The sequence below is a fragment of the Ambystoma mexicanum genome, chromosome 6p (genome assembly GCF_040938575.1).
Source record: "Ambystoma mexicanum isolate Mex_15411 chromosome 6p, UKY_AmexF1_1, whole genome shotgun sequence".
Classification (NCBI taxonomy): Eukaryota; Metazoa; Chordata; class Amphibia; order Caudata; family Ambystomatidae; genus Ambystoma; species Ambystoma mexicanum.
The window spans coordinates 1,482,590,570-1,482,617,610 of NC_090935.1; the positions used below are offsets into that span (position 1 = coordinate 1,482,590,570).

A 27,041-nucleotide genomic window follows, 5' to 3' on the forward strand; every position below is an offset into this window, starting at 1 on the left:
TCTTCACTCATTTCAACACGTGGGACATTTTCTTCAAGCCATTCCAAAGTACTGGACATTTCTGTGTAAAAAGAATATATTACTTTTAGTGTACCTAATACAGAAAGTTTAGAAATATATAAGAAAAATGAAGTTTACTTACTAGTTTCTGGTAAGTTTTGTTGTTACTGTTGTGTAGATCTGCTTTTGCTTCTTGCTGTGGAGTTTCTGTGAGGTAATTATGTTGGAGGCATATCTTTTTTGTGTTGGCATATTGCATTTTAGTACATATGCTATTTAAATGGATGGTTGATGTGTTACATATGTAGGTTCCACTTCTTATTTATTATTACATATAATGTGTTCATGTGCTGCTTTTTGAACTTGTCAGTGTTTATACGGCATGAAAGAACAATCTAAGATACCCCCTGAGTTTTTGGGTAGTGTTGATGTTCTCCGCATCCATCCGCGGACATATGCACAGTCCGCGGACATCAAAATCACTAGCAGGGTATTCAGTATATTCTATGTTACATATATATAAAGTAAGGGAATCCTAGTAAACATCTATCAAATTCACACTATGTACATGTATATTCAGTAAAAAAAACTTTGATAAAGGGACATTATGGTTAAGTTGCGCTACTAAAAAACCTATGAAATTCAGTAAAAAACGTTGTTAAAGGGGCGTTATGGTTCCAAGTAAAACTGAAAAAACCCTGAAATTCGCTAGTTATGGTAAGCTAAGCAACCATAACTCCCGCACCACTGTGCATTGCTAAGACTAACACCCAGGACATCAAAGATGTGTACATTATACATCTATGTACAATGTACACTATGAAATAATCATGCAACGATCAACAACATCAACAACGTAGTACAATAACATAAGCTTAAAAGCATAGTCCGCAACAGGTGTCCATAGTCTAGATATGAACAATCTGACTGAACTGTCATATGTACCAATGGTATATAAGGCGCTATATAAATGCAAAATAACATAACAATAACATAACATATAACCCTTGCAAAACTCTTGTCTTAATGAAATGTATACATTCAAATTATCTACATTACTTGTCTTCGTATGCTGCTGTAGTGTTTGTAAATAGTGCCTTGATGCCTACAGGTTTAGAGCGCTTTATAAATGAAAAAATAAATAAAACAAATAAATAAATACAATGGTTTGTACAGCTATACCATGGATAGTTGCCTATCTAAATTGCTCTCCATGTCATCTTGTAAAATATCTGCATGAACACAAAATATGATTCAATTATCACCCATAATATTTACCTAAAGCCTCTGAAGTGCTTTTGATACCCAATTTCGAGAAAGTACAAAATGAGACAAAAAAAGGTGAATCGATCCTATCACACTTAATTCTCGTGCAACAATAAATATAAAAATAGAATTCACTTCGGACAGTAGTTCACTTTTTTCTTGTTAGACCACACTGCAAAAACTTCATCTGCACAACAAGGTGGCCTCAAATGTGGTCCTTACTCTCATTAATTAAACATAGACTTTCACTGTGTAGGTTAAGTCCCTTTTTCTTGCGAGTGAAAACATTCTCAGGATCCAAAAATGCAATCAGGATACAAGATGAATAAAAAAACAAAAAGATGTATTACAAAATCTGCTTAAGCAGGGAATCACCCAAAGACATTCAAATTCTAACGGTGTGAGTACACGATTATATTAATTTTTACAGAAAGCAAAAAGCAAAGCAACATTTTTCAATAATGCATCTGCCTGATTGGCTGATTGTCAAAGTAACATAAATGGGTACATTCATTATACATCTCAATTTGGCCCATTCTAATCATGTGATTCATCACGAGAGGTACATGTTAGCTCATCTCTGATAAGATCATTTTAGTTCAAACAAGTCTGGATTGGAAAGGAAGCATTAGACATATGTAACAAATGAGATTACAAGTGTCATTGGTTTATGCTGAAAATGTCGTGGGCTAGTTAGCTCAATGCATGAAGATGTCACTGGATTTCACTTGAACTCAAAATGAACAAAAGCAGTAGACACATATAGCAATACAGCCTTTTCTTCTCATTGGCTGTTCCAGGGTGAGTGGAAGTGAAATGTTTAACTTAGATTGAACAGCTTGATTACATATAACAAAATATAACAATCGACATCCGATTCTCAGGGAACCTTGCACAGTGTGGCACCATGAACTCTATCTGTATGCTTTGCAAACTCACAGGTTGGGAAGATTGCTTCTTTCTGCATGAGCTCATTGGCCCTGTGTGTGTGACCTTAGGCTCTGTTGTCCACAATAATGTATCTTGTAGCCATAGTGCTGCTAGGCATATACAGAAATGTTGTAAATTATTTGAATAGAGGCTGGATTCAATAGTATGTGTCAAGTAATTCTAATCTAAGGCTGAGGTTCTCATGTGAGTTTTTAGCAAATCCCTATTGTTCTTATATTAGCTCAATTAAAAATTGCTTAGGGAATATCAAATCTGAAACACAGAGTATTTAATAAATGGCATTCCTATGGTATGAGGCACTGTGGCATTATGTCTGCCCTAACTCTGCGACCATTTTGTTAATCTGCCAAGGTTCTGTAATGCTGCAACTGTGGAAGTGAATTGTGCTCTGGGAAATAAACTTGTGTTTTCAGCTTGCTACTACTCCTCCGCTTAAAATGGTATGATCTAATATGTATATATATATATAATGTGCACCGTGTGTGTTTTCCCAAAAATCCTGCCTGCTGTATTTGCCCAGCTATATAAGGCCCAACTGCAATGATTTACGCTAAATGAGCTGTGTTGCTTCATGGCTGTGTATGTGTATTGTGGCCTAACTGAAGTGTGAATCCTGATGCTTCACAGTGGCTTCTGTGATGTGTTATGTTATTGCAGGTTTGGAGTGCTGAATGGAAGTGCTCATGTATAAGTATACCCCTACAACTGTGATATATATCTCACACAACGCGCTCAGGATTGTGGACCAGCCTTTCTGGCAGCTAAATCTAACTTCTGTGTTCCTGAGTTCACCCTTTGCTTATCCTCTGCCATGTTAGCCTGTGCATCTAGATTTAAAGGCAACAGACAAAGAGGCTACCTTTAGGCACCTTTAGGTGCAGAACCTACATACGTAACATGCTCCCAGGATTATTGCCTTTCTGGGAAGACTCTGAAACACATTGATTTCCCCAACTTTTTTTGAAGCTTCTCCATTGAAACTATCTGTTAAGGTTAGCCATCTGTCAGGTTTTAGTTGCCAAAAACAAACATCACCTCAAAGGCGAGAGTTCCCACTCTAGAATTAAGGACATGTTTTTAAAATAAATGTATCAGAGGTGGCATACGTCCGTGCAGCAGGCCTGTCAATGGGATTTATATTATTTTCAGAAGTCCCCATCCGTTCACTTACAAACACAACATTATGCAATTCCATTAATGAATTAGACCTAAGATCTGTCCACCTAGTGGAATTTCTGTTGTGAAATCGTATCTACTTTCAATTTGTGCTCCAGACGTTGAACTTATATTGAGTTTATAATGCATGGACACATCATGTGGCAGAAAGCGAGGTCCAACATAATGCTGGTCTGCGTTGATTTCATTGATATGATTGTATTCTATCAAAAACGAAATGACAGTGTGATACATATAAATAAATATATGTGCTTTTATGTTGCAGGCAGAAGAAACGAAGATCAATACTAGGAAAGGCATTCATAATTACGTATTCAACGAGCGTGAACTGGAAAGGGGAGAAGCACTGCGTACTTGCAACCAAGAATGTACCGAATTATGGCGGCAAATAGGAGAGATAACCGTAAGTGGGATTATTAACTAACACAGGTAGTTAGAGGAGGGATAACATGGTAAATTAAGCTTCGTGCATATGCAATGAGAATCTTCAATCTTCAAATAACATCTTTTAATTGTTTCAAGCAAAATTCTATTCCACCCTTGTTAGTCAGGCCTTATGATGGCACGTGTTTCGGCTCAAGTGGCTTTTTGAAATCCGGGCATTATTTAACATCATCCTAATAGTGTCATTTAACATTTAATTCAATTAGTCGCCATTGAACATTAAAACATTTTTGGACAGAAATCAAGGGTTGGTAGTGGGGAGGATTTTAAGGGTTTGGAAAACAACAGAAATGAAAATTAAACTAAAAATGAAAATAAAAAAGAACAAGAAAAAATATGTGTGGAATAGAATTTTGCTTGAAAAAATGTGAAGTTGTTATTTTCAAATTAGACTTGGTACCTCTTTTAAGAGTACATAAGTAAACAATTTACATACCACAGTTGTTTTTTTTCCTCTGTTTTACTCTACAGAAGCAACACGAAAGTCAGACACTAAATGAACTAAGTCGCTGGGCAACCTTGACTGATATAAAAAAGGAAAAAAACACTATACCAAGGATAACATGTTAAATGCCAATGACAAATGAGGAATATCAGATACAGTACTTATGATGGGGGAAAACACTGCTTAAACCAGTAGGGCCAGGTGTAGAGAGGCAGGTGGCTATTTCTTACTATTGCAGCAACAGTGACCTGGAAATGGCAGGTGATCATCTTATCTCAAGATCAGTGTGGAACTTTTAGAGCAAGAGATAGCTCTGGGCTGATAAATGGTTGGCAAGAGTTCGAGACAATGCCTCATTCCTGATTTGCCCTCACTGCTATGATCAGCACCAGGCGTGTCCAAGGTGAGTGCATCTTGATTTGACCCTCCTGGGCCTTGATTGTGAATTTTTTAAATCTCTTTGAGGCCCCCAGGCCCCGGCGCCCTTGCCTGCCTCCACATCCCTGTTCTTGTCCCTTCCCCTCCCTCCACCCTCCTCCCAGCAAGCCCACCTCCCCTGATTGGCTTCCTTTCCTTACGCTGTTGGTAGCTTGTTGCCGGCACCACTGTGCGCACACCATTTCCACCAGGAATGTCACGGGTGAGTGCCGCTTGATTTGACCCTTCTGGGCCTTGATTGTGTATTTTCTTAATCTCTTTGAGGCCCACAGTCCCCGGTGCCCTCGCCTGCCTCCATAGCCCCGTTCTTGTCCCTTCCCCTCGCGCCTCCCAGCTCATCTGATTGGCCTTCTTTCCTTTCTTTCCTTCCGCTGTTAGTAGCTTGTTGCCGGCACCACCGTGCGCCCGCCATTTCCACCAGGCATGTCGCAGGTGAGTGCAGCTTGATTTGACCTTCCTGGGCCTCGATTGTGTATTTTTTAAATCTCTTTGAGGCCCCCTGGCTCCCTTGCCTTCCTCCACGTCCCTATTCTTGTCCCTTCCCCTCCCTCCTCCAGCCTCACAGTGCGCCCACCTCCCCTGATTCACCTCCTTTACTTCCGCTGTTGGTAGCTTGTTGCCGGCACACCTATGCGCACGTCATTTCGACCAGGCATGTCGCAGTTGAGTGCAGCTTGATTTGACCCTCCTGGGCCTTGATTGTGTATTTTTGGAATCTTTTTGAGGCCCCCAGGCCCTGGCGCCCTCGCCTGCCTCCACGTCCATGTTCTTGTCCCTTCACCTCCCTCAATTTAAAATTGCATTGTGAAACCTACGTCTTTTTTCCCACTATACAGGACTCTCAGACCTAGGTGTGTTTTTCTCTGGTATTTAAAATTGCATTGTGTAAGTATTTAAAATTGCATTGTGAAAACTAGGCCTTTTTCCCACTATACAGGACTCTCAGACCTAGGTATGTTTTCTCCGGTATTTAAAATTGCATTGTGTAAGTATTTAAAATTGCATTGTGAAACCTAGGCCTTTTCCCCACCATACAGGACTCTCAGACCTTGGTGTGTTTCTCCAGGTTGTAAACTACATTGTGAAAGCATTGCCGTTCTGTGGTTTTGCCTTCTTAGCATAGAACTCAGCTAGCCAACATTTCTACCATTATCCGAGCCCCTGCCATCTTGTCTTATTGTCTACTATTGTCTTCTCTCTCTCTCTCTCTCTCTCTCTCTCTCTCTCTCTCTCTCTCTCTTTCTCTCTCTCTGTCATCTGCTTGCGCCCCTCTGTGTCCTTCCCTAGTGTTCTCCCTGCCCTCTCCCCTACCTCCTTCCCACCCCCTTCTTCTCTCCCCTCCCTACCTACTCTATGGTGCTCTCTGTCTCTCCTATCTTTCCTAACTGCTTATCTATCGACTATCCTGCTCTCCTCACTAAATCTTGTAGGAAGAAGTTTAAAAAGGACATCCTGGTCTCCAACCAGGCCTCCCTATCACTGACACCTATACCAGTGCTTCCTCCAGGCAAACCCTCACTGACATCCTTTTTGTCGTTCCCTCGCCAGACCTATGGACTCCACATATGGTCTCTGGGCTCTCTCCTATCTCTTCTTCTCCCATTAATGGTGGCACCCGGTGGGAGGCCCTCCTGACCTCCTTCCACTCCTCTAAGGTCATCATTAATGTTTATCTGAATGGCACCATCTTGGTCCAAGGCCCAGAGGCCAACCTTCTCCTCTTTGATAGACGCTTTCCCTGAATCATCAATTTCCTTTCTTCTCCTGCTGGCCCCTCTCTTCCCTCCACGCCTTCCTTGCCTCACCCTGCTGTCTCCTCCTTGGCTACCTTGCCCTCTCCCCCTACCTCGTCTGTGCCCCCTCAGGCTTCTTCATCTGACATCTGCCATCTCCTGGAGGTACTGTGGCCACCATCTATTGGCCACCTGGTCAGATCTCCTCCTTCCTCTCTGAGTAGGGCAACCTCTCCTCTTCCCTCCGGGTCTCGACCACTCAACTCCTCCTTCTGGGAGACTTTAACATCCACCTGGATGCTTCCTGTCCTTCCTCTGGACTCTTCCATGACCTCTGTGACTCTCTCTCGCTCTCTATTCTACCCTCTGGCCTGACTCACTCTGCAGGGCACACTCTGGATGTTCTGATCTATTCAGACCTTCCCCTTTCGATCCCTCTTCCCACTCCTCTCTCCTGAAGTGATCACTTTCTCCTTTCCTCCCAGCTCACCCTCTCTACCCCTCAGGCAAAGCCAATTCCATCACTGCCACCTACCTTCTGGGTTATCTGACCCATGAAGCGTGTGTCAGTTGAGGGTTTGGCCGCCACTTTCTCCCCACGTTCTCCCCCCCCTGCTGACTCACACCACGACACAGCCGTTTCCATGCTCCACTCTGCTATATCTGATACTATTGATGTTCTTGCCCCTGTCATGAGGATCCGCCTGAAGCCCAAAGCCAAGTGCAATTCCTGGTACGACTCAGTCCTCATCACCCTTAAACGCAGGTGCAGGGTGGCTGAGAGGAAATGGCAAGCTTCCTGTACATCCTCTGACAAGCTGGCCTGCCGCCTGCTCCAAAAGCAATACCGGCTGTCTGTCTGCATCAAGAAGAGAGCCCTAATCCAAGACCGAATCTCTGTGGCATCCAACAACTCAGCTGAACTCTTTAAAATCTGCAGGGAGCTGGACAATCCTGCTGCAGTCTCTACCTCTCCTGCCCCCTCCCAGGCCCTCTGCACAGCCCTGGCTTCTCATTTCATCTATAAAACTCAGGACATCCTGTCCTCTCTATCTTCCTCTCCCCCACCTCCCTCTACTCCCTGCTCTTCCTCTGGCCCTTTTTTGGCTACCTCACATACCTCCTTCTCTGCCTTTCTCATGTTCTCCCCAGATGTCCGATCTTTGAAAGTCTCATCAAAACAGGTTCACCCGTGTTCCTCCAAAACCATCAAGGACCACATTGACACCCTGGCTCCTGCTCTGGCTGACTTTTGCAACCACGCCTTCACCACTGGAGTCTTCCCTTCCTCCCTGAAGCATTCCTTTGTGCGCCCTCTTCTTAAGAAACACTCAGCCGACCCTTCCTAACTAACTAACTACCGCCCAATCTCCATCACTCCTTTCCTGGGCAAACTCCTAGAGAAGCTGGCCATCTCCCAGCTTAATCTTCACACTGAATCTGTTGGTTGTCTCCATGACCATCTGTCTGGCTCCAGAGCTGCCAGAAGTACGGAAACTGCTCTCCTGAACATCTGTGAAGACCGGCTCTCCAACCTTAATTCCAACACCCCCTGTGTCCTCATCTTACTTGATCTCTCTTTTGCTTTTTACACGGTCAACCATACTATTCTGCTCAACCATCTCTGTGATAACCTGGGTATCACTCATCAGGCCATGGCTTGGCTGACTTATTTCCTCTCCGATCGACATTCCCAGGTCCAACTTGGGTCCTTCCTCTCCTCTTTCTCTACCTGTAGTGTTCCACAGGGGTCTAACCTCTCTCCCTGGCTGTTCAAACAATACCTGGCACTTCTTGCCCACTGCATTGCCACTCTCTCCCCCAACTTTCAGTGCTATGCGGATGACATTCAACTCATTTTCAGGCACCCTTCCGCCCACCTCTTCTCCTTCTCTCATCTCTGACTGTCTATCTGCTGACCAGGAGTGGTGTGCCGCCAATGATCTCTGCCTTAACGCCAGTAAGACTGAGATTCTCCTCATTGACACACCTACTCCCTCCTTTCCTGTCTCTTTCTAGCCAGCCTCTCTCAGCCCTCTTCCTACTCCCACCTGTGAGGCTAAAAACCTCTGGGTCATCATAGTTCCCTATAACCTATTCCTTGGGTTTGATCCCTAGTTCCTCTATTTCTTAATTGCGACACGGTTACAGGGAACTATCCCATTGAGACTTAGAATCAGCAGAAGACAATACAAATTTTGTTTTGTTTACCTGGCATTAGTAAAAGATGTCAAGGAAGTAACACGTGATTAGGCCTTGAGAACGACCATAATGGTCGAAACACGCGTCGGCTATTGGTGATTAAGTTCACGAACCATACAATTTGAACATAAAGACATTATCAGATTGGACTCACAGTGTGACTATAATCATTTGTGCTAATTGCATATTGATTTGTACTGTGTGAAATGAGCAGCTTGTGAATAGTAGTGTCAAGCATGGAGGTAGCCTTGATATATCCAATTCATTTTCACTACAGTGTGGGCCCGTGTGGTGGGTTCTCAGATTGCGAGACTCCCAAAATCTTGGGGCAGTTAGATACTTGTTGGCATATTTTAACAGTTTATAGTTTTTTAATTTAAGTTTTGTTAATGTTTAAGTACAGATTAGTTAATACATTTTGGTTTTAAAAAGATTAAATAAGCGTTTTTAAGATTTGCTGATAATCTCTGCTTTAGAGTAATGGTACTATCATTACATTCGAACCATCCACATTTTTTTTATATATGCAGTATAGTGACCTGCATTGGTTGTGGCTCCTGCGTGGTACATTATACCTATTGTTGTGAAGGTTTTCTTACCAAGTGATACTTGACCATGTGTAAATCCAGTCAGCTTGCAGTTGTTTTTGGTACCATCTGCATTGTAGCGTAGAAGCATTAGTATTACGTATTTACTATGCGTTTGCATTAGTAAGGTGGAGCGATAATCCGAATTGCAGGTAGTACATAATCTACCATGGTTTGCATTTTGTACAAGTTGCTGAAATGGAACGGATTCACAATTGGGTATGGATACATACACGAAGCGCTCATTGGGGATTTGTTCCTGTGTCACATTGTTGCAGAGAGTGCATGTATGTTTCCACATGTATGAAATCTGGAAGATTTCATTTATAGGTATGTTTTTGTTTTCCAGTACTTGTAGTAGGTACATTAGAAATTCTTGTGGATCTTCCTGTGAGATTATAGTGAATTTCACCATTCCAGCACAGTAGTCCAATTCTTGTCTTATTCCATGAACACTATACGTGGTGCCAGGATCGTTTGTTGCGTTTCTATGAAGTACTAACATTTGCAAACACAATTGGTCTGTACTGTGTAAGTAAATGTTGTCAACAATTGGTGGTAATTGAAATAGAATATTCATTGCTACATTTGCATAGCAACTTACACCAGTTATATTTGAAAATTTAAATGGACCAGATAAGTCTGTGTCCAAGTCATTTTTTCGGAATGTGTGTTGTTTCTTTGAAGAAGTACTTGAGTTACTTTGAGTAATAGGTTCTTCTTCGGTTGTGGTAATTGATGAAGTATTAGTTTCCTTTACTGTCTTTGGAGGATTTGCAATGACATCCTGTTGCATTTCTCTTTGGTTTAGTTTTCTTTTACAATGTTTTACTTTTTGTGGAACAGGATATGTTTTTAGATGGGGGTGTATAGTGAACGAAGTCTATTGTATTCTAAAATACAAGGAATATCAGCGTTTACTTTACTTGCATCAAAGTTGATTAGAAATAGACCGTCAAGTGTACGTAAGCGTGATAGTGCTACGTAGCTCATGCCTTCTTTAAAGACTGAGTTACCAATATCTATCACTGCTTTGTCTAGGGTAAGACCTCGTGATTTATGAATGGTGACTGCGTATGCAAGAGTTAGAAAAAATTGTTCTCTGCGTACATACATGTCTTTGAAGAGAAGGAATCGAGCTGTTGAGCGTCCTATCCTTTTCACTTCTGAAAGATTATCAAAGAGAATATTGACAAACTGAATGTTGTCACGTGGGTATGTTTGAAAGCCAACCACTGTACCCAGTGCTCCATTAACTAGTCCTTGATCTACGTCAAGGTTACGTTTAAGCATTACTCTACAGTTTAAGGATAATTTTTATATTTTTTCCAACCCAGCTGTGTTGGAGATTGAATTTTCTAAACTATTTAGTCTTGTTGTGGCTTTCTCAAACATGGGTAGTGTCATACCATGTACATCTAGTTTGTCTGTGGCGCTAATTTCCATTATTGGTTGCATTTCTTTTTTCAACATTGTTTCATTGAAATTGGAACAGCTTGCAAGAGTTGGCATTAAGGATATACAATTGATATTTTTGTGTGCTAACTGTTCCATAGCACATACATTATCGCCATAAAGTGCATGAATATGCCGGGTTTTCAATATTGTTTGTGATTCTTCAGATAGTATACCAACTCTAATACTTTTTAAGATGTTGGCATGAGTGAGATCTGCAGATTGTTGCATGTTTTCTGTGAATTCTCTGTATTGGAAATGTTGCCAAAAGTTGACATTTCCTATGCTGCCAACAGTTTTACGGCAGAGTTTGTGTCCTAAGTTTTTAAAAATAGGCTCACCTTTCACGGGTGTCAATTAAAGAAGATCTCCGAAAACAATAATGTGTTTTCCTCCAAAGAGCTCTTCGTAGTTTGTTTTGAGTACTTCTTGTAATCTGAGGTGAATCAAAGCCAACATTAGGTTGGAGACCATGCTCACTTCATCTATTAGTAGCATTTTCATTTGTTTTAATACTATGCGTAGTTACATTGCAGCTTCTGTAGAAAATTTGTAATAGTCTAATTTGTTTTGGTGTTCTACTGGCAGGAGTAGTAATCGGTGTAAAGTGACACCGCCTGTGTTGTAGGCAGCTAAACCTGTGGGGGCAGTGACAACAGCTGAAAGTTTGTTGTTTGTTAATTGTTGAAGGAATTTGCTGATGATTTTGATTAAGAATGTTTTTGCAGAACCAGCTTCACCACTGGCGTACAGTAGTATAGGTTTGTAATTTTGGCAGTTGCATTCTTTATTTTCATGTTGTACACCATGTGCAATTTCTTTTGTTACTTCTTGAAAAATGCTACGCTGCTCATTGTTTAGTTTTGATTGTAGTATAGTTAAGTCTTCTTTATCTTCATACTGACACAGTGTTTTCTACTTCCGTCATAGCTAATTCTGCCTCATTTGCTATTAGTGGCTGTCCCAGTGGTTCTTGGCTTCCTGTTATAGAAGGTTGACTACTGTCAGGAGTGTCCTTATCTAGTTGGGCCTGGAGTTCTTATTAGTGTTGCTGTTCATTGTGCAACATTGTTTTGTAGTGTGTAAAGTTTACATCGGTTATAGTGCTTTCATTTGCTTTGAAATCATCTTCGTAGGAGTCATAGTTATCTCGTATTTCTTCTTCTTTTCTCCGTGGCTTAAAGAGTTGTAGCAGGGACATGTAATATAGTTCTTTATGTTGAGGAGTCTTTAATGACAATTTCATATGATTAATTAAACTTGGTTTGGAGAGTTTTACTAAGTTGCCTTCACAATTTGTCACTCTGTATCTACCTTTTTTTTCATATTATTTTTGTATGTGAAGTTTTAGGCTATGTGGTATAGACACATGGTTTCCAAAGTGGTACTTCTGTTTGGGTAGTATGTGTCCAGCAAATTGTTTTTCAAAATGTCTTGGCTGTTGGGATCATTTTTGGCTATTGTTTCTATGTCGTCGTGTGATTTGAGAACTCTTTTTCTAGATTTAGCAGGACCAAGACTTAGCCATACTATATTTTCAGATTTTCCATACAAAGCAGTACCGGTTAAACAATCTGCTGCTTCATAGGAGCCACATTCTCAATGGGAGAGCATTTTTATGCCCAAGCAGTACAATTTCTGAGACAGTGTTTTGTCTGTTGACAGGTCATTCCAGAGATCTTGAAGCTCTGTTTTTTCTGCTTTGGTTAAGTATGCTGTAACATATCGTTCAACTGCAGTGGAATTGTCTGCAATGTACTGCACATCTATGTTTGCATTCCATAAGAGGGCAATGATTGCATTGTAATCATTGATATATTTTTCTTCTTCTGTTCTTTTTATGTAATATGTATTTTTAGGTGATTTACCTTTAACACTATGTCTAAGTGAAGACATGAAGTTGTTTACTTGACCTGTTTTTGTAACTGGTCTAGGGAAACCAAAGCGGCATTTGGTGTAGTATGTCCCTTTGTTTTTGTATTTGCGACCACAATATTTGCCACATTTGTGTCTTTGAAATTGTAAAATTTGTGCATGAAGATCACTGTTTGTTGCTTCCGATGGAATTTCACAAGTGACATATTTTTCAATAAACTTTAACACAGTGGCATCATTGTCTTGACCAAATTTAGGAGCATCTTTAATCCATAAAAGCATGTGGATATGTGGTGCTCCTCTGGCTTGGTATTCTTTTCTCCAAAAGAAGTGTTGCACTTCTCCGAGGGGAGGAACAGTTTTATTGCAAATAAAGTGTGCATAGCTATGAAGCGATGATGAAAATATCTTGAAACATTAACAGGATCTAGAGAACAAAGTTCTCCAGGTGTTAGTATATATATGTTTGTTTTGTTTTTGTTTGATATGCGTAGGAAATCATGTAAATCTTCCCATGCATATTCTGCACAACTTAATATAACAAACCAAGTGGGTGGGCCAAGGTTTCTTATCATACAACCTACATCTCCATGACGTTGGAACCAGTACTCTTTAGTACCATGCATGTTTGATAATAGATTTGTAATACTTGATTGTAAAACCTAATCTTTTTCTTGCACGTTTTGTAATAATTGTGTAGCTGACATATTTTGAAAGTGGTTTCCTGATTTTAATGTGGGTGCAACTCTGTAACATAGAGTTGCTAGTTCACTTTCAAAGAGTAGGTGGAATATGTATTCCACATTTTGTCTAAATCTGGGATCTTCAGAATACGAGCGGTATTCTTATGCTGTTATTTGAATAGGTCTATCATTGTACCTTCCTCCTTTGCAAGTAGGAAAGAGTAGAGGAAAAGCACATGCTTCTATACTTTTTTCCCATATGCTGAATGGTCGTCCTTTTGTTTGTCACATTTGGTACATTTCTAGTGCATCTTCGACTGTGTCATTAGAGTGCAATGGATGAATTGTATAATGGTCTAAAGTATTGGATACTGTAGCAGGATCTAGAAGCTCAAATTGACCAGTTTCTGGTAACTCTTGAATTATTTCAGTGGTTTCCTTCAAGTTCTCTTCAATATTAATTTCTTTGTAGTATTCATTATTGTCTTTTAGATATTGCAAGGCTTGACTAACTTTATGTAAGTCTGCCAGTTGTTGCCAAAATGTTTTGTCTTGTGTAGGTACACCATTTACTAAGATAATTAAAAATTGCTCCATTGGACGTTGCACTCCCAGAGTGTGCACATTTTGTTTTAGATCTAATGGTAAATACACTACTTTGCCACGAATGCCTTTCACCAATTCAGAGGGAGGTAATTTTGCTGTTTTTGGTTGAAGGCGTATTATTGCTTGGAAGGGGTGCACTGTTTGAATTATGATGCTCTCATATAAATTGAGTTGTTGTAGGGGTTTTGGTAGTGGGAAAAATTCCAAATTATTTGTGATATCACGTGAAGGAGTTTGGTTGTTGTCAAGTTTTATAGTGCAGTAAGTGCAAAGTATTAAGGGGTCAGTTATTTTGTATTTGTTTTCTGCTATAAGGTAGAGAGCTAATTCAAAGCATTTAGAATCTTCATTGTCTTCTGTTTTGTATGTTAGGTCTACAGTTTTTGTGTTACTTTTATAAAAAGTTCTGCGGCAACATATACACACATGGTTTGGTACTTCAGCAGATGTACTTTTAAATTTCAGTATTTCTTTTTTATATGTGTGTACTAGAAGGTTGCCATGCGTAGAATTGGTGCTAGTCTGTCGTAAAGCTATTGCATTTTGGAAGTGGCTTTCACTTCCAAAATATGTTTTCTGGATATAGTCGATTTCTTCAAGTAGGTCTTTGGCTGTACCATGTAGAAGGATGTTATTTAAATTGGCTAGTGCTAAAGCCGGACTTTTAGCATAGTACAGTTTATAGACTAGATTTCTTATAGTTGAATGATGTGTTGATATCATTTTGATATGATGGAAGGTGGTTTTGCAAATAGGTCCTGAAATGCAGGCTAATGAATGTCCTTGTAGTCCTGTGTACTTGCGCACTGGACAGGTATCCATATTTTACAGTAGTTTCATTTTGATTTTGTCTTTGCCCTTCACATACTGATTGAGGAATTGGCGTGAAGACTTGAAAGATTTTTTGGGAATGTTACACATTGACGTGCATGGCCATTTGTATACTAGAGGTTCTGGTTCAGTTGAATGGAGAGGTAATTCTAAGTTTTCTGGGGATATTTTTGTAAGCAGTATTTCTTGTTCCATTATGGTATTATCAACTTTTTCATAACCTCGTCTACTGCTATGTATGGCAATTGTATTTGTTTGCTTTTGTTTTTATGCTTCTTCATTGAAATATGGTTCTGTGCTTGTGGTGTGACTCCACTTACCTCCACAGATATTTATGAAGTTATTTTTGTTGATATTTCATTTATTGACAAGTCTTTATTGTAATTTAGTCATTAGTTTTGTTAGTGGTTTTATTTTAACACTAAAATAAATAACTTTCTTTTGAGAAGGATTGCACTGTCTATCAAAGCTTCTAAGATTAATTTTCTACGGTAGGTTTTACGGGTTGTGCATGATTTCTCTCCTGTTTTTATAAGATTTTGAAGGACTCTGTGGTGGAACATTTTTGATAAAATACTTTTTTTGGTATGCTTACTTGGCACTATATCAAGATTTATAGGAACAGTTTTAGCAGTAGTGGTAGCTGAATTCTTGTTAATCGTTTTCTGTTTCGTTTTACATTTTGATAGAGGAGGCAAAGTTTCTGTACTTGAAGCTTGTTTTGTTTCACTAAATGACTGTATTAGCTGTATTGTTTGAACTTCTTGTATAAATTCTGCTAGAGATGGATGCTTATTTTGGACACTTCTATTTTCATTTGCTCTACTTCTGCGTTGCTTTCTGCGGACTTGATTTTTGATAGGCATTCTTTGGGGTCTGTTGAATAAAATAAAGAAGGTATGGGTTGGGGTGTTCTGCAATGTATATGTGCTGTTTGCATGAGTGTTTGAGTATGATGATAAAGATGTATAGGATGGTGTGTGATTGTGCATTGGGCAACTACAACTAGTTGGGATGGGTATTCTTGAATTTATGTGCTACTAAACTGGGGTTCAGATGACAGTAGAAAGTACGCTAGTGGTGAGGAGAAGCACAAATAGTAAATCTAATGGTATAGAATTAAAACAGTTCTTTGTTCTATAATATAAAAATTCTAGGGGCTGAGTGTTGTGTGTCGAAAAAAGGGGATTTGTGCGCCATTCTGCCTGCAAATCTCTGTTTAACAAATGGGGATTTGTGGACAGAATGGTGCACAATCTCTGTTTTTAGGCACAGAAATACCATGAATGAACCCCACAGTGTGTTTGAGTAATAGTAAAAATATTATGGTGGTATTTAACTTACTTCTTTTGTGGAATGAGCAGGTTTCTTCTGAGTTGTTGTTTGTACTTCAGATTCTGCTGCTGCTTTTCAGGAGAATGGTCATCACTCCAATTTTAAAGGAAAGAAATTAGTAATTTTGTGTGTTTATAGCACTGATGTTAATTTAGACATTGATTTTTATGTTTTTGTACAAGTATTCTTGTTTGATATCTGAACATAGTGTGTGCATGCAATTTCGTTTGACTGTGTGCAGTCTTTATATTTCACTTTAAATATGTTACTTCAACATACTTTGCAAATGTGTGTGTAAAAAGAAATTAAATAGCAGATAGGTTTGGAAGTGACAGTTGATTATAGCAGATGGGGAAAAATGACAATAAGTTCATTTTATAGGTTATACAGGTTAAAAGACAGTTAATCTGTTTACATGCATTTATAAGAATTTTACATGTACTATACAGAAAATATGCATACCTGTAGTTTGTGTTCATGCATATGGATATGCATGCAGCTGCAAGTAGAAATCTTGGAGACTTGTACAGTAGTTCTTGTAGTAGGTGCTTTCCAATGATATGACACCTGTACTCGGAGTGATTAACAGTACATTTGAAGTGCTGATCTATGATGATGGAGTTAGATGTAGAGGTCTTGCAAGTGATTGGTAGATGGTTGTGTGACTGCTTAGCTGTATCCAATGAGGGAATGGCACAGAGAGTGAAGTGGAAATGGTAGAAGGGCTGTACATGTTACGATATGTCCGCGGGCATGGCGGTAGTCCGCGGACAACGCATGTTGCATACAGGGATTTTGGGGTGGGAAGGCATGCAAATGAGAATGAGCAGAGCAAGGGATTGGTCAGTAAAGTTTAGTGGGTGTGTTGTGTCAGGAGAGAGTTTGTCAGAAAGTATTTTTCCTGAGAGAAGAACAGATAGCTATGGCTGTGTGGTTCAGAAAACAGATTGTCTGGATTTTGGGAGACTCGTGGATACATTAGTTGAAGGTGCATGCAGAAAGCTGTGGAGTAGCTGTAGATCTTGGATTCCCACATGTGGAAGTGCACTGGCATGGAGTGCGTGGAATGAAGTGGCTGAACTTGCTACCTCTCTGTGCTATTTTGGAGATAGAGCATCATCCAGACATAATGATAATTCATTGTGGAGGGAATAGTTTAGGACATGTGTCTGGAATTTCTTTGCAATTTGCAATGAAAGAAGGACTTGGGAAGGTCATGGATATGTTTCCAAATTCCCAAGTAATTTTTTCTCGGATTGTGCAGAGACAAATGTGGCTGCATTCTTCTTCATTTGGTCCACAAATGGAGAAAGAGAGGCAAATGTCAATAAGGCTGTTTGTGCCTTTCTAAGAGATGTTGGCATGTCCTCTTTTCACAATGAAAATATTATGTTACAGAGATGGAGTCCATTTTACTTATGCTGGCAATCAGATTTTTCTGAGAAATGTACAAAATGCATTGTGACCTTTTTTAGAATTTCAGCCATCCATTTTGCAGTAGGTGTTGACCATTTCAAGTTTTTCAAACACAAACAAACACCACCAAAAGGCTCTTTTCAGTGCCACCACTTCTTCCCAGAGAAAAGTGCAATGGTTATGATAGGGCAGCACCCCAAAATGTTACATGTCCGCAAACTGTCCGTGGACTTCTAAAAAAAAAAATAGACAGGGCCCTGCTGCATTTATTTGCCACTTTTATTTTTAAACTCTGAAAGGTGGCTCTGAAAAGAGCCTTTTTTTTATTTTTGTTGTTTTATATTTTGGTTGGTTTTTTTACACACGACGCACTAGGAGAGTAGGGGAAAGGAGGGTAAGGGGGGGACACCAACCACGGGGAGAAGAAGGGCGGGTGGAGAGAGGAAGATGTAGGGTGGGCCTTATTTAGGTAGTGGGCAGGTCTTCTAGTGCTCTGAGATCGTAGTCTCGATTATTGCGTCGCATTACATACACAAAACTGTGACCCTCGAAAGGTAAGGGTCATCAGCATTATGAATGGCCTGTGAGGCAGCTGGAGGGATGCGCTCTCCCACAGGAGTGTCCCTTGTGTTGAGAGGAGTGAAAACGGAGGATGTAGTAGAGGAACTCAACCTACTACGCTCCTCGCAAGGTACAACCTTGCGAACGGCCCCACCGTGGAACGACTTTAGGTGTCGCTTCATAGTAGTCGTACCATTTTGCACTGGTTGCAGGTGTCTTTGTTCGCACGCGCCTTGGGTACATTACCATAAATGGTAAATAACCGCCACACCCAAGACTCATGGCGAGTGCTGGTAGTAGGGACTTCCACTACCTCATCCTCGTCATCCTCTTCATCCTCCTCCTCATCCTCACTCCTGTTCCCCTCTTCAGGCCCTTGGGGAGGTGGTGGTGGTGGAGGGGGGTGTGGGTAGTGCTGAGGCAGATGTAGCACTAGGTGGAAGCAGAGGAGCCATGATTGCCATCAGGTTTCTGAAAAATCAGGAAGATTGGCAGCCAAAGTACAGTGTTCTGTCAGGTAGCCAGAAACACATTGAGGATGAGCTCTAGGGTGTGGCCTTTTATAGGGGTGCTGGTACGTGCTTCACGGACACCCGCGCTGTCCGCGGACAGATCGAACACCAAAAAAAGGCTCAAAAAGTCCCAAAACATATGTAGAAAGTCAGGATTATTGGCTGGGACTTGTGCTATGGTGATTTATTATTATAAAATAATGTGGATTGCCTGAAAAGGTAGTTTTGAATTGTGCGGGGACACGAACAGTGTCCGCAGTCAGAGCACACGCTCAGCGTGGGCGCGGTCACATGATGGCTTCGCAAACATGTCGGCGAAGGGAACGGTGTCCGCAGGACACCAAATGCACTGAAACTGTTTTGCGCATGCGCGTTGGTGTTCTACGGACAGTGTTTGGGTCCTGAAACTAATTAAAAGTGCGACACAAGTGAAACGAACATTTCAGGACACCGCGTGTGTTCTTAGAACAGTTTCAACTCGCCTGCGAACAATACGGACAGACATAGCGTCCTCAGGACACCCCATTTTGTTTATTTACGAACATCCCGGGACACTTGATGTGTTCTTAGAACAGTTTCAACCTGCCTACGAACAGCACGGACAGGTATAGCATCCTCAGGACAACCCCATTTTGTTTATTTACAAACATTTCAGGACACCGCGTGTGTTCTCAGAACAGTTTCAACTCGCCTGCGAACAATACGGACAGGCATAGCGTCCTGAGCACACCCCCATTTTGTTTATTTATGAACATCCCGGGACACTTGATGTGTTCTTAGAACAGTTTCAACCTGCCTACGAACAGTACGGACAGGTATAGTGTCCTCAGGACACCCCCATTTTGTTTATTTACAAACATTTCAGGACACTGCTTGTGTTCTTAGAACAGTTTCAACTCGCCTGCGAACAATACGGACAGTCATAGCGTCCTGAGGACACCCCCATTTTGTTTATTTATGAACATCCCGGGACACTTGATGTGTTCTTAGAACAGTTTCAACTTGCCTACGGACAGTATGGACAGGTATAGCGTTCTCAGAACAACCCCATTTTGTTTATTTATGAACTTTTCAGGACACCACGTGTGTTCTCAGAACAGTTTCAACTAGCCTGCGAACAATACGGACAGGCATAGCTTCCTGAAGACAACCCCATTTTGTTTATTTACGAACATCCCGGGACACTTGATGTGTTCTTAGAACAGTTTCAACCTGCCTACGAACAGCACGGACATGTATAGCGTCCTCAGGACACCCCTATTTTGTTTATTTACAAACTTTTCATGACACCGCGTGTGTTCTCAGAACAGTTTCAACTCGCCTGTGAACAATGCGGACAGGCATAGCTTCCTGAGGACACCCCCATTTTGTTTATTTACGAACATCCCGGGACACTTGATGTGTTTTTAGAACAGTTTCAACCTGCCTACGAACAGCACGGACAGGTATAGCGTCCTCAGGACGCCACCATTTAGTTTATTTACGAACATTTCAGGACACCCGTGTTGTCCGCGGACACCAAAACTGTTTTTTTTTTAAAAAAAAAACACAAAGGACTAAATTAACACACACATAACATTTATTTTTCATTATATTATATATATGTACAATTTATGATAGAGAAGGGGTAGCAGAAACGGACACAAACACAGGGGAATTGGGGTTTTCAAGAGGATGGATAGGAGGAGATGAAGGGATGGAAATCTCAAAACGTTTTTCTATGTGGTGAGGGTTTGGAGATAAATGACTGGGAAATGGAGAGGGGGGACAGGTACATGTTGCACAATGGTATCTAATTTTTTCTTTTATATGGTCCTCCACAAAATCTTTCAAAAGGTAGAAATTTGTCATGAGCTTGTTCACTTTTTCTTCCATGCGCTGGAGAGTTTGTTCTAAAGTATCTTGTTGTGTATTGTTTTCATTGTTTGTATGGTCTGTTAAAAAATATATATATATTTATATATGTTAAGTGTATATAAAGTAATGCTTATTAATTTGGTTATATAGAGAAGTGTCTACCATTAATTTCACTATCTTCAGACATTTTACCATGTGGGAAATTCTCCTCAAGCCATTCTAAAGTATTTGACATTTCTGTGAGGAAAAAAAATATATATTACTTTTATTGTATTTAATATAGACATTTTAGAAATATATAAGAAAAAAAAGTGTACTTAATAGATTGTGGTAAATTGTCTTCTCACTGTTCTGTAGATCTGCTGCTGCTCCTAGTTGTGCAGTTTCTGTGAGGTAATTATGTTAGAAGCATACCTTTCTTGTTTTGGTATATTCCATTTTACTATATATGGTATTTAAATGGATGTTTGATGTGTTAGATATATAAGTTCTAATTCTTATTTATTACTATATATAACATGTTTGTGTATTGGTTTTTCAACTTGTACAGTGTTCATATGGCATGATATAACAATTTAAGATACCCCTGAGTTTTTGGGTAGTATTGGTGTTGTCAGCGTCAGTCCGAAGACATTCGCACAGTCCGCGGACACCAAAATAAATAGCTAGGGGTTCAGTATGTTCTATGTTACATGTATATAAAGTAAGGGAATCCTAGTAAACATCTATCAAATTTACACTAAAAATATGTATTTTCAGTGAAATAAAATTTGATAAAGGGAGGTTATAGTCAGGTTACGCTAATAAAAACCTATGAAATTCGGTAAAACAACTTTGTTTAAGGGACGTTATGGTTAAGTTGCGCTACTAAAAACCTATGAAATTCAGTAAAAAAAAACGTTGTTAAAGGGACGTTATGGTTCAAAGTAAAACCGAAAACCCCCTGAAATTCACCAGTTATGGTAAGCTAAGCAACCATAACTCGCGCCACCGTGCACTGCTAACATTAACACCCAGGACATCAAAGATGATATCACAAATGTAATTGATGACATCACTGATGACATCATATGTCTGGCTCACCCTTTTTTCCTTTACTGACATATCTAGGCTACATGACTCTGTTCAGTAACAGTCAAGAACTAAAAATTGAAAATGTACTATATTTGTAGACTTATCCTTCAATTAAGTTCTTTCAATAATCCCCTTAGGTTCAAGTCTCATCATTACACAGCCACGTTGGTGGCTGTGTAGTTATGGTTAAGTTGCTGTTTCCATAGGAAGAGCACTTTTTGGGTGGCTTAAAACTTCGCTCCCCCTGGACGAATCCTCACCAAACTTTGCAAAAAACATATATGGCCCACTCTGAATTTCTTTTGCAAAGTGTGGTGAGGATTCGTCCAGGGGGGGAAAAGTTATAGGGGGGTCCCAAAACTTTTTTTTCCCATAGACTGAATGGGAAAAAACTTTGCGCACGGCTACAGCTCGAACCGCTGGACGGATTTACACCAAATTTGCAGCAGGAGCGGCGGCCTGGTCACGAAAGCGTGCTTTTGCAAATTTGGTGTAAAACCGTCCAGTCGTTTTTAAAAAAATGACCAAAATGTAAGGCAAAAAATTAGTGATATCTGTGTTCGCTTCGCGGACGGACTTCCCTGTTCGCTCCGCGGACAGCACCCCGGTTGGCCCATGGCCTTGCGTCTTGTCCGCGGACATGCGACGTATTCGCTTATTGGATGGCGAGGGGCGTGGAGCGCGTCAGATTTTCTGTGGCGCCCGCCATCTTGTATTCTCCGTCGACCGCGTACAGTGTGGTGAAACGTGGATAAAAAATTGTATTTAGTGCTGTGTGTTGGTGTGTAAGAGTGTTTGGGGAGGGTGAGGGAGTATGAGATAGGTTCAATGTTTTGTTTTTGTTGCGTTCGATTTGTCCGCGGAGAACACGGCTGTTCTGACATTTTGTAAATAAACTAAATGGTGGGGTGTTTAGAGGACAGAGCATGTGTCATTTTTGTTCGCAAGGAAGGTAAAAATGAGCTATGAACACTCGCGGTGTACTTAATTGTTCGTAAATACACAAACTGGGGGTGTCCTCAGGACGCTGTCCGTATTGTAATCTGTCTAGTTGAATGTGTTCTAAGAACACTCGCGGTGTCCCGAAATGGTTGCAATTACACAAAATGGGGGTGTTCTGAGAACGTTGTTTGTATTGTTCGTTGTCAGGGTGAAAGTGTTTTAAGACCACTCCTTTTGTCCGCTAATAGTACAATTTCCTATTGGCGTCAACCGAATTTTTGTCCACTAAAGAAACGATAAATCCGGCTGGTGTATGCCGACATTATGTGATAATCCTATGACTGGCGCTATTGACCTGGCTGGCTTGCTTTTGCGACACTAAATCATATCTCCCGCCCCTAAGCCTGATATTATCAAAGCATTCATATTCCCCGCCTCTCTCTGTGACGTTACAGGGTGCGTCATCAAACGGGTACAGTTCTCTGCAGTCCTAAGTGACTTTACACAGAACCCGGAAGGCAACACATATTATTTCACAACACAGCGTGCCACAATTCGGAATATGAAACAGTGATTTAAAAGCAAACAGCAAGATGGTAAATTTTGTAAAGTACATTTATTTGACATCAAATGTTTAGAGAATATTCAGCAATTTGCATTTGTCTTTGTTGTCGATCCGCAAAAGTTCATGTTGAGGCACGCGATGTTTCTTTGCGGTACAGAGGGTGTTAGATCAGCGTACAAATCAGTGCGCCACAATTCGGAATATGAAACTGTGGTTTAAAAGTAAACAGCAGGATTGTACATTTGGTAAAGTACATTTATTTCACATGAAATGTTTAGTGAATATTCAGCGATTTGCTATTGTCTCTGCTGTCGATCAGGAAAAGTTTATTTGGAGCCACGCGTTGTTCCTTTGCCGTAGATAGGCTGTTGGTTTATGATAAAAGCAGTAAATGGTCGCTCTGATAATCAGAAAGTTGCTCCAACAATGAGCCATTAGACAACCCTATTGGTTGGTATGTTGTTTGTAGCCGCTACTACTGCGTAAGGGCATATTGGTCCTTGGCGATTGTCCCATAAAATGGTGAGAGTCATGAAGTTGCATATTTGGACCTGCACCTGGCAGTCGATGACCCCATCCGCTGGAGTCTGTAAATCGTGACATAGGCAAAATGGGTCCACATACATGTTTTAAAAAACATAAATTAGTCTCACCAGCCGATCTTCATTAAAAATCATCATTTTATTTATTAGGGCGTGAAACTATTTGCTATCGAAGATAGTGCAACGGAGTATGTTAATAATAAAATAATCATATTTCCCATTCATATAGCGCTAAGAACCGTGAGGTATCTAAGCGGTGCTTATTATTAACCACGGTGTGTGGTGCTCATTTATCGACCACGGAAGGATTAAAGGCTGAGTTTGGCCTTGCCGGGATTTGAACTTGCGTTAGCAAGCTCTGCACGGATGTCAAAGCGAGCGTTGTACTCGCAGTGCCACTTGACAGGCTACAGTGAAGTGGCACAGTGAGTAGAGCGCTTGACCGCCTATAGACCGGTTAAATTATTTCTATTAACCCACCCTGTGTCGTCTGCCTTTTTCAGAGCCCTCTAAACGACAGGGGATCAATTCGGCGGTGATAGTGCGCAGTAGAAAACATTATGCCACTTTCAACGAACAAGTTCAACTTGAGCGGTCTTTAATGCTACGCTATTGTAATTATATTTGGTATAAAATAATCTAAAGGGTTACTTACAGTACAATTGCAATTTCCATTGTCTACATTGTCTACGAGTGGTGCAGTCCCAAAATACGACTCCGCGTGTGCGAACGATCTTTCGCATAGTGATATAATATATAAAAGTGGTTTCATTTCAGAAATGTCATCTTTACCTTCTCTTATGTTTCAGCAACACACCTTCATGAGAAGTCTTTCATCACAATCTCTCTCTGTCAAGGTCAAAACACAATACAACCTTATAGTCCGCTTCGTGAGCCTCTCCGGGGCCTGAGAAAAAAATGGAAGCAGCTGACCTTCACTGTGAACGAGCATAAATTCTTACTTTGCAACATTCTGTGTAAAGCCATCTGTAGAAGTTGGTTTTTGCACGCCATGTTTGTATATTGTTTGCGTGATATTAAAAAAAGTTTGTTTAAGGGACGTTATGGTTCTAAGTACAGCCGAAAGACCCCTGAAAATCGCAAGTTATGGTAAGCTATGAAAAATAACTCGCGCCACCACCGTGCACTGCTAAGACTAACACCCAGGACATCAAAGATGACATCACAAATGTCATTGATGAAATCACTGATGACATCACATGTTTATACACTTTTCATGGAATTTGTGTACTAGGGATTTTTATTATAATGTTGCGAAAAAAGTGTCAAGGATATTGCAATAAATATCATACCGTTATTAGTGCTTTGAACGATGCATTGATATAAATAGCATTGTATTATGGGATTCTATCTAGTATACTGAGCTACTAATGGAGAAACATAGCATTGTGTGAGTACAAGATGAAAGTATAATATTTGTAATGTTAATATGTTGAATAATGAAATGATAATTGTCCTGAAATGTTCAAAAATTCACAAAATGGGGGTGTTCTGAGGACGTTATTCGTATTTTGTGATTGCTTAGCTGTATGCAATGAGGGAATGGCACAGAGAGTAAAGTGGACGCCGTCCGCGGACACCGTGGCTGTTCGTGGACAGGGCATGCTACATCCGGGTTTTTCCAGGAAATCCAACATGGAAAGAAGACTGTACGGATCAGCCAATCAGATGTCGAGGTTGTGGATTTGTGTTGAAAGAGACTGTGTGTGGTGAAGATGGCAGAAGTAGAGAAAGTCAGGGTGTTGGTGCTTGGAGATATGTTTGTGTATGGTTTACAACAGTACGCTCAATGCAGGCATGTTGCAAAGAACTTTGATGTGAAAGGAGTGGAGGTGGTGTGGAGCACTGTGCCTGATTGCAATGTACAGGGAATTGTACAAGTTTGTGAGGATATGGCCACGATGAACAGTCCGCATGTGGTAGTTTTGCACTATGGTGCTTTCCATTTGGCCAACGTCAGTGCCCCTACTTTGTTGGCTGATTTGGAACGCTTGGTTCAAGCCGTAATGAAGATCCTTCCAAATGCGAAAGTAATTTTTTCTGGATTACTACCTAGGGCAATATGGGACAATAGTTCAGTTTTTTGTCCTCAGCAAAACATTGCTAGGTGTGTCATCAACCGAGGCATGTGTGCCTTCATGCTTAGAGCTGGTATGTTCTTTTGTAATAATGAGAATATTGATGCCAGTAATGCTGTTAATTTTAAAGAAGATGGCATTTCTTTATCTTTTACGGGAAATGCCTTTCTATTTTGGAATGTAAGGGTTGCTTTGGAGAAGGTTATGTGAAGATTTTAGGAGTAAAGTAAGAAAAAAAAAACAAGAAAAAAATACAAAATAACAGGTGTCTGTCAAGCATCTGTAAAAAAACAAAAATAAACGGCTCTTTTCAGAGCCAACTTCAAAGGGGAAATGGGGCACACTATTTAAATTTACATTCACCACGCTCAGATTTTCGATATGTCCGCGGACATGGCGGTAGTCCGCGGACATGAAAATCACTACGAGGGGGTTAGTATGTTCTATGTTACATGTATATGAAGTCAGGGATATTATGGTTAAGTTGTGCTACTAAAAACCTATGAAATTCAGTAACAAAACTTTGTTAAAGGGACGTTATGGTTCAAAGTAAAACTGAAAACCCCCTGAAATTCGCGGTGGCGCGAGTTATGGTTGCTTATGTTACCATAACTGCCGAATTTCAGGGGTTTTCCGGTTTTACTTTGAATCATAACGTCCCTTTAACAAAGCTTTTTTTACTGAATTTCATAGGTTTTTAGTAGCGCAACTTAACCATAACGTCCCTTTAACAAATGTTTTTTTACTGAATATATATATATATATATATTTAGTGAAAAAAACTTTGTTAAAGGGACATTATAGGTACTTTGCACTTATAACAACCTATCCATATTATGGTTATTACAAGTAAAATCGAAGAAAAAAAACAGAAATTCGCCAGTTATGATGAGCTAAGCAACCATTGAAAGGGGCCCCTAGGGGACCCTGATGTCTATGGAAACAAGGCGGGTCACCACACACGATAGAGACGCCAGACACGAGGTTGTATTCCCAAAGCTAGGGTTTTATTGCAAAGCAAAAGTCTCCATTGGCCAACTCGGTCTCACGCCCCGCGACGTGTATCTCTAGACCTCGAGGGACGCAAGGGAGTGAATTGCATACATCAGTTACATATATACAAAATGCATATCAAACAATCAGCTATGACATGTTTAAGACCCCCCTTTATTGGGTTTCTTTGAACTTGGTGTGATGATGGACATCTCCGACCACTATGACACCTTCAAACATCTATTCTAGTAACAATTTGCAATTTGTGAGTGCGAAGGCATCTTTCGGTTATTGAATAGAACACATCGCTTCTGTTCTTGGAAGCGAACTACATACGGGGGGAGTTGCATTCCGGACCTTGCTATCTATCAGGTGCTATTCGCGTCCTGGGAGCCGACATGCTCTAGCGGGCTCAGCAAAGGGGGGCCGTTAGAAAAGCATAATTCAAGCCTT

At 40.5% G+C, this 27,041-nt stretch overlaps 1 protein-coding gene across 1 annotated transcript in view; it reads left to right on the forward strand.

Moving 5' to 3' along the window:
- The window catches only part of LOC138511072 (uncharacterized), a 1,092,277-nt gene that overhangs the window by 383,834 nt on the left and 681,402 nt on the right, over positions 1–27,041 (forward strand). The window contains exon 3 of the mRNA XM_069626571.1: positions 3,659–3,796. Coding sequence (XP_069482672.1) covers positions 3,659–3,796 — 138 coding nt within the window. The remainder of the gene's footprint in view (positions 1–3,658; positions 3,797–27,041) is intronic.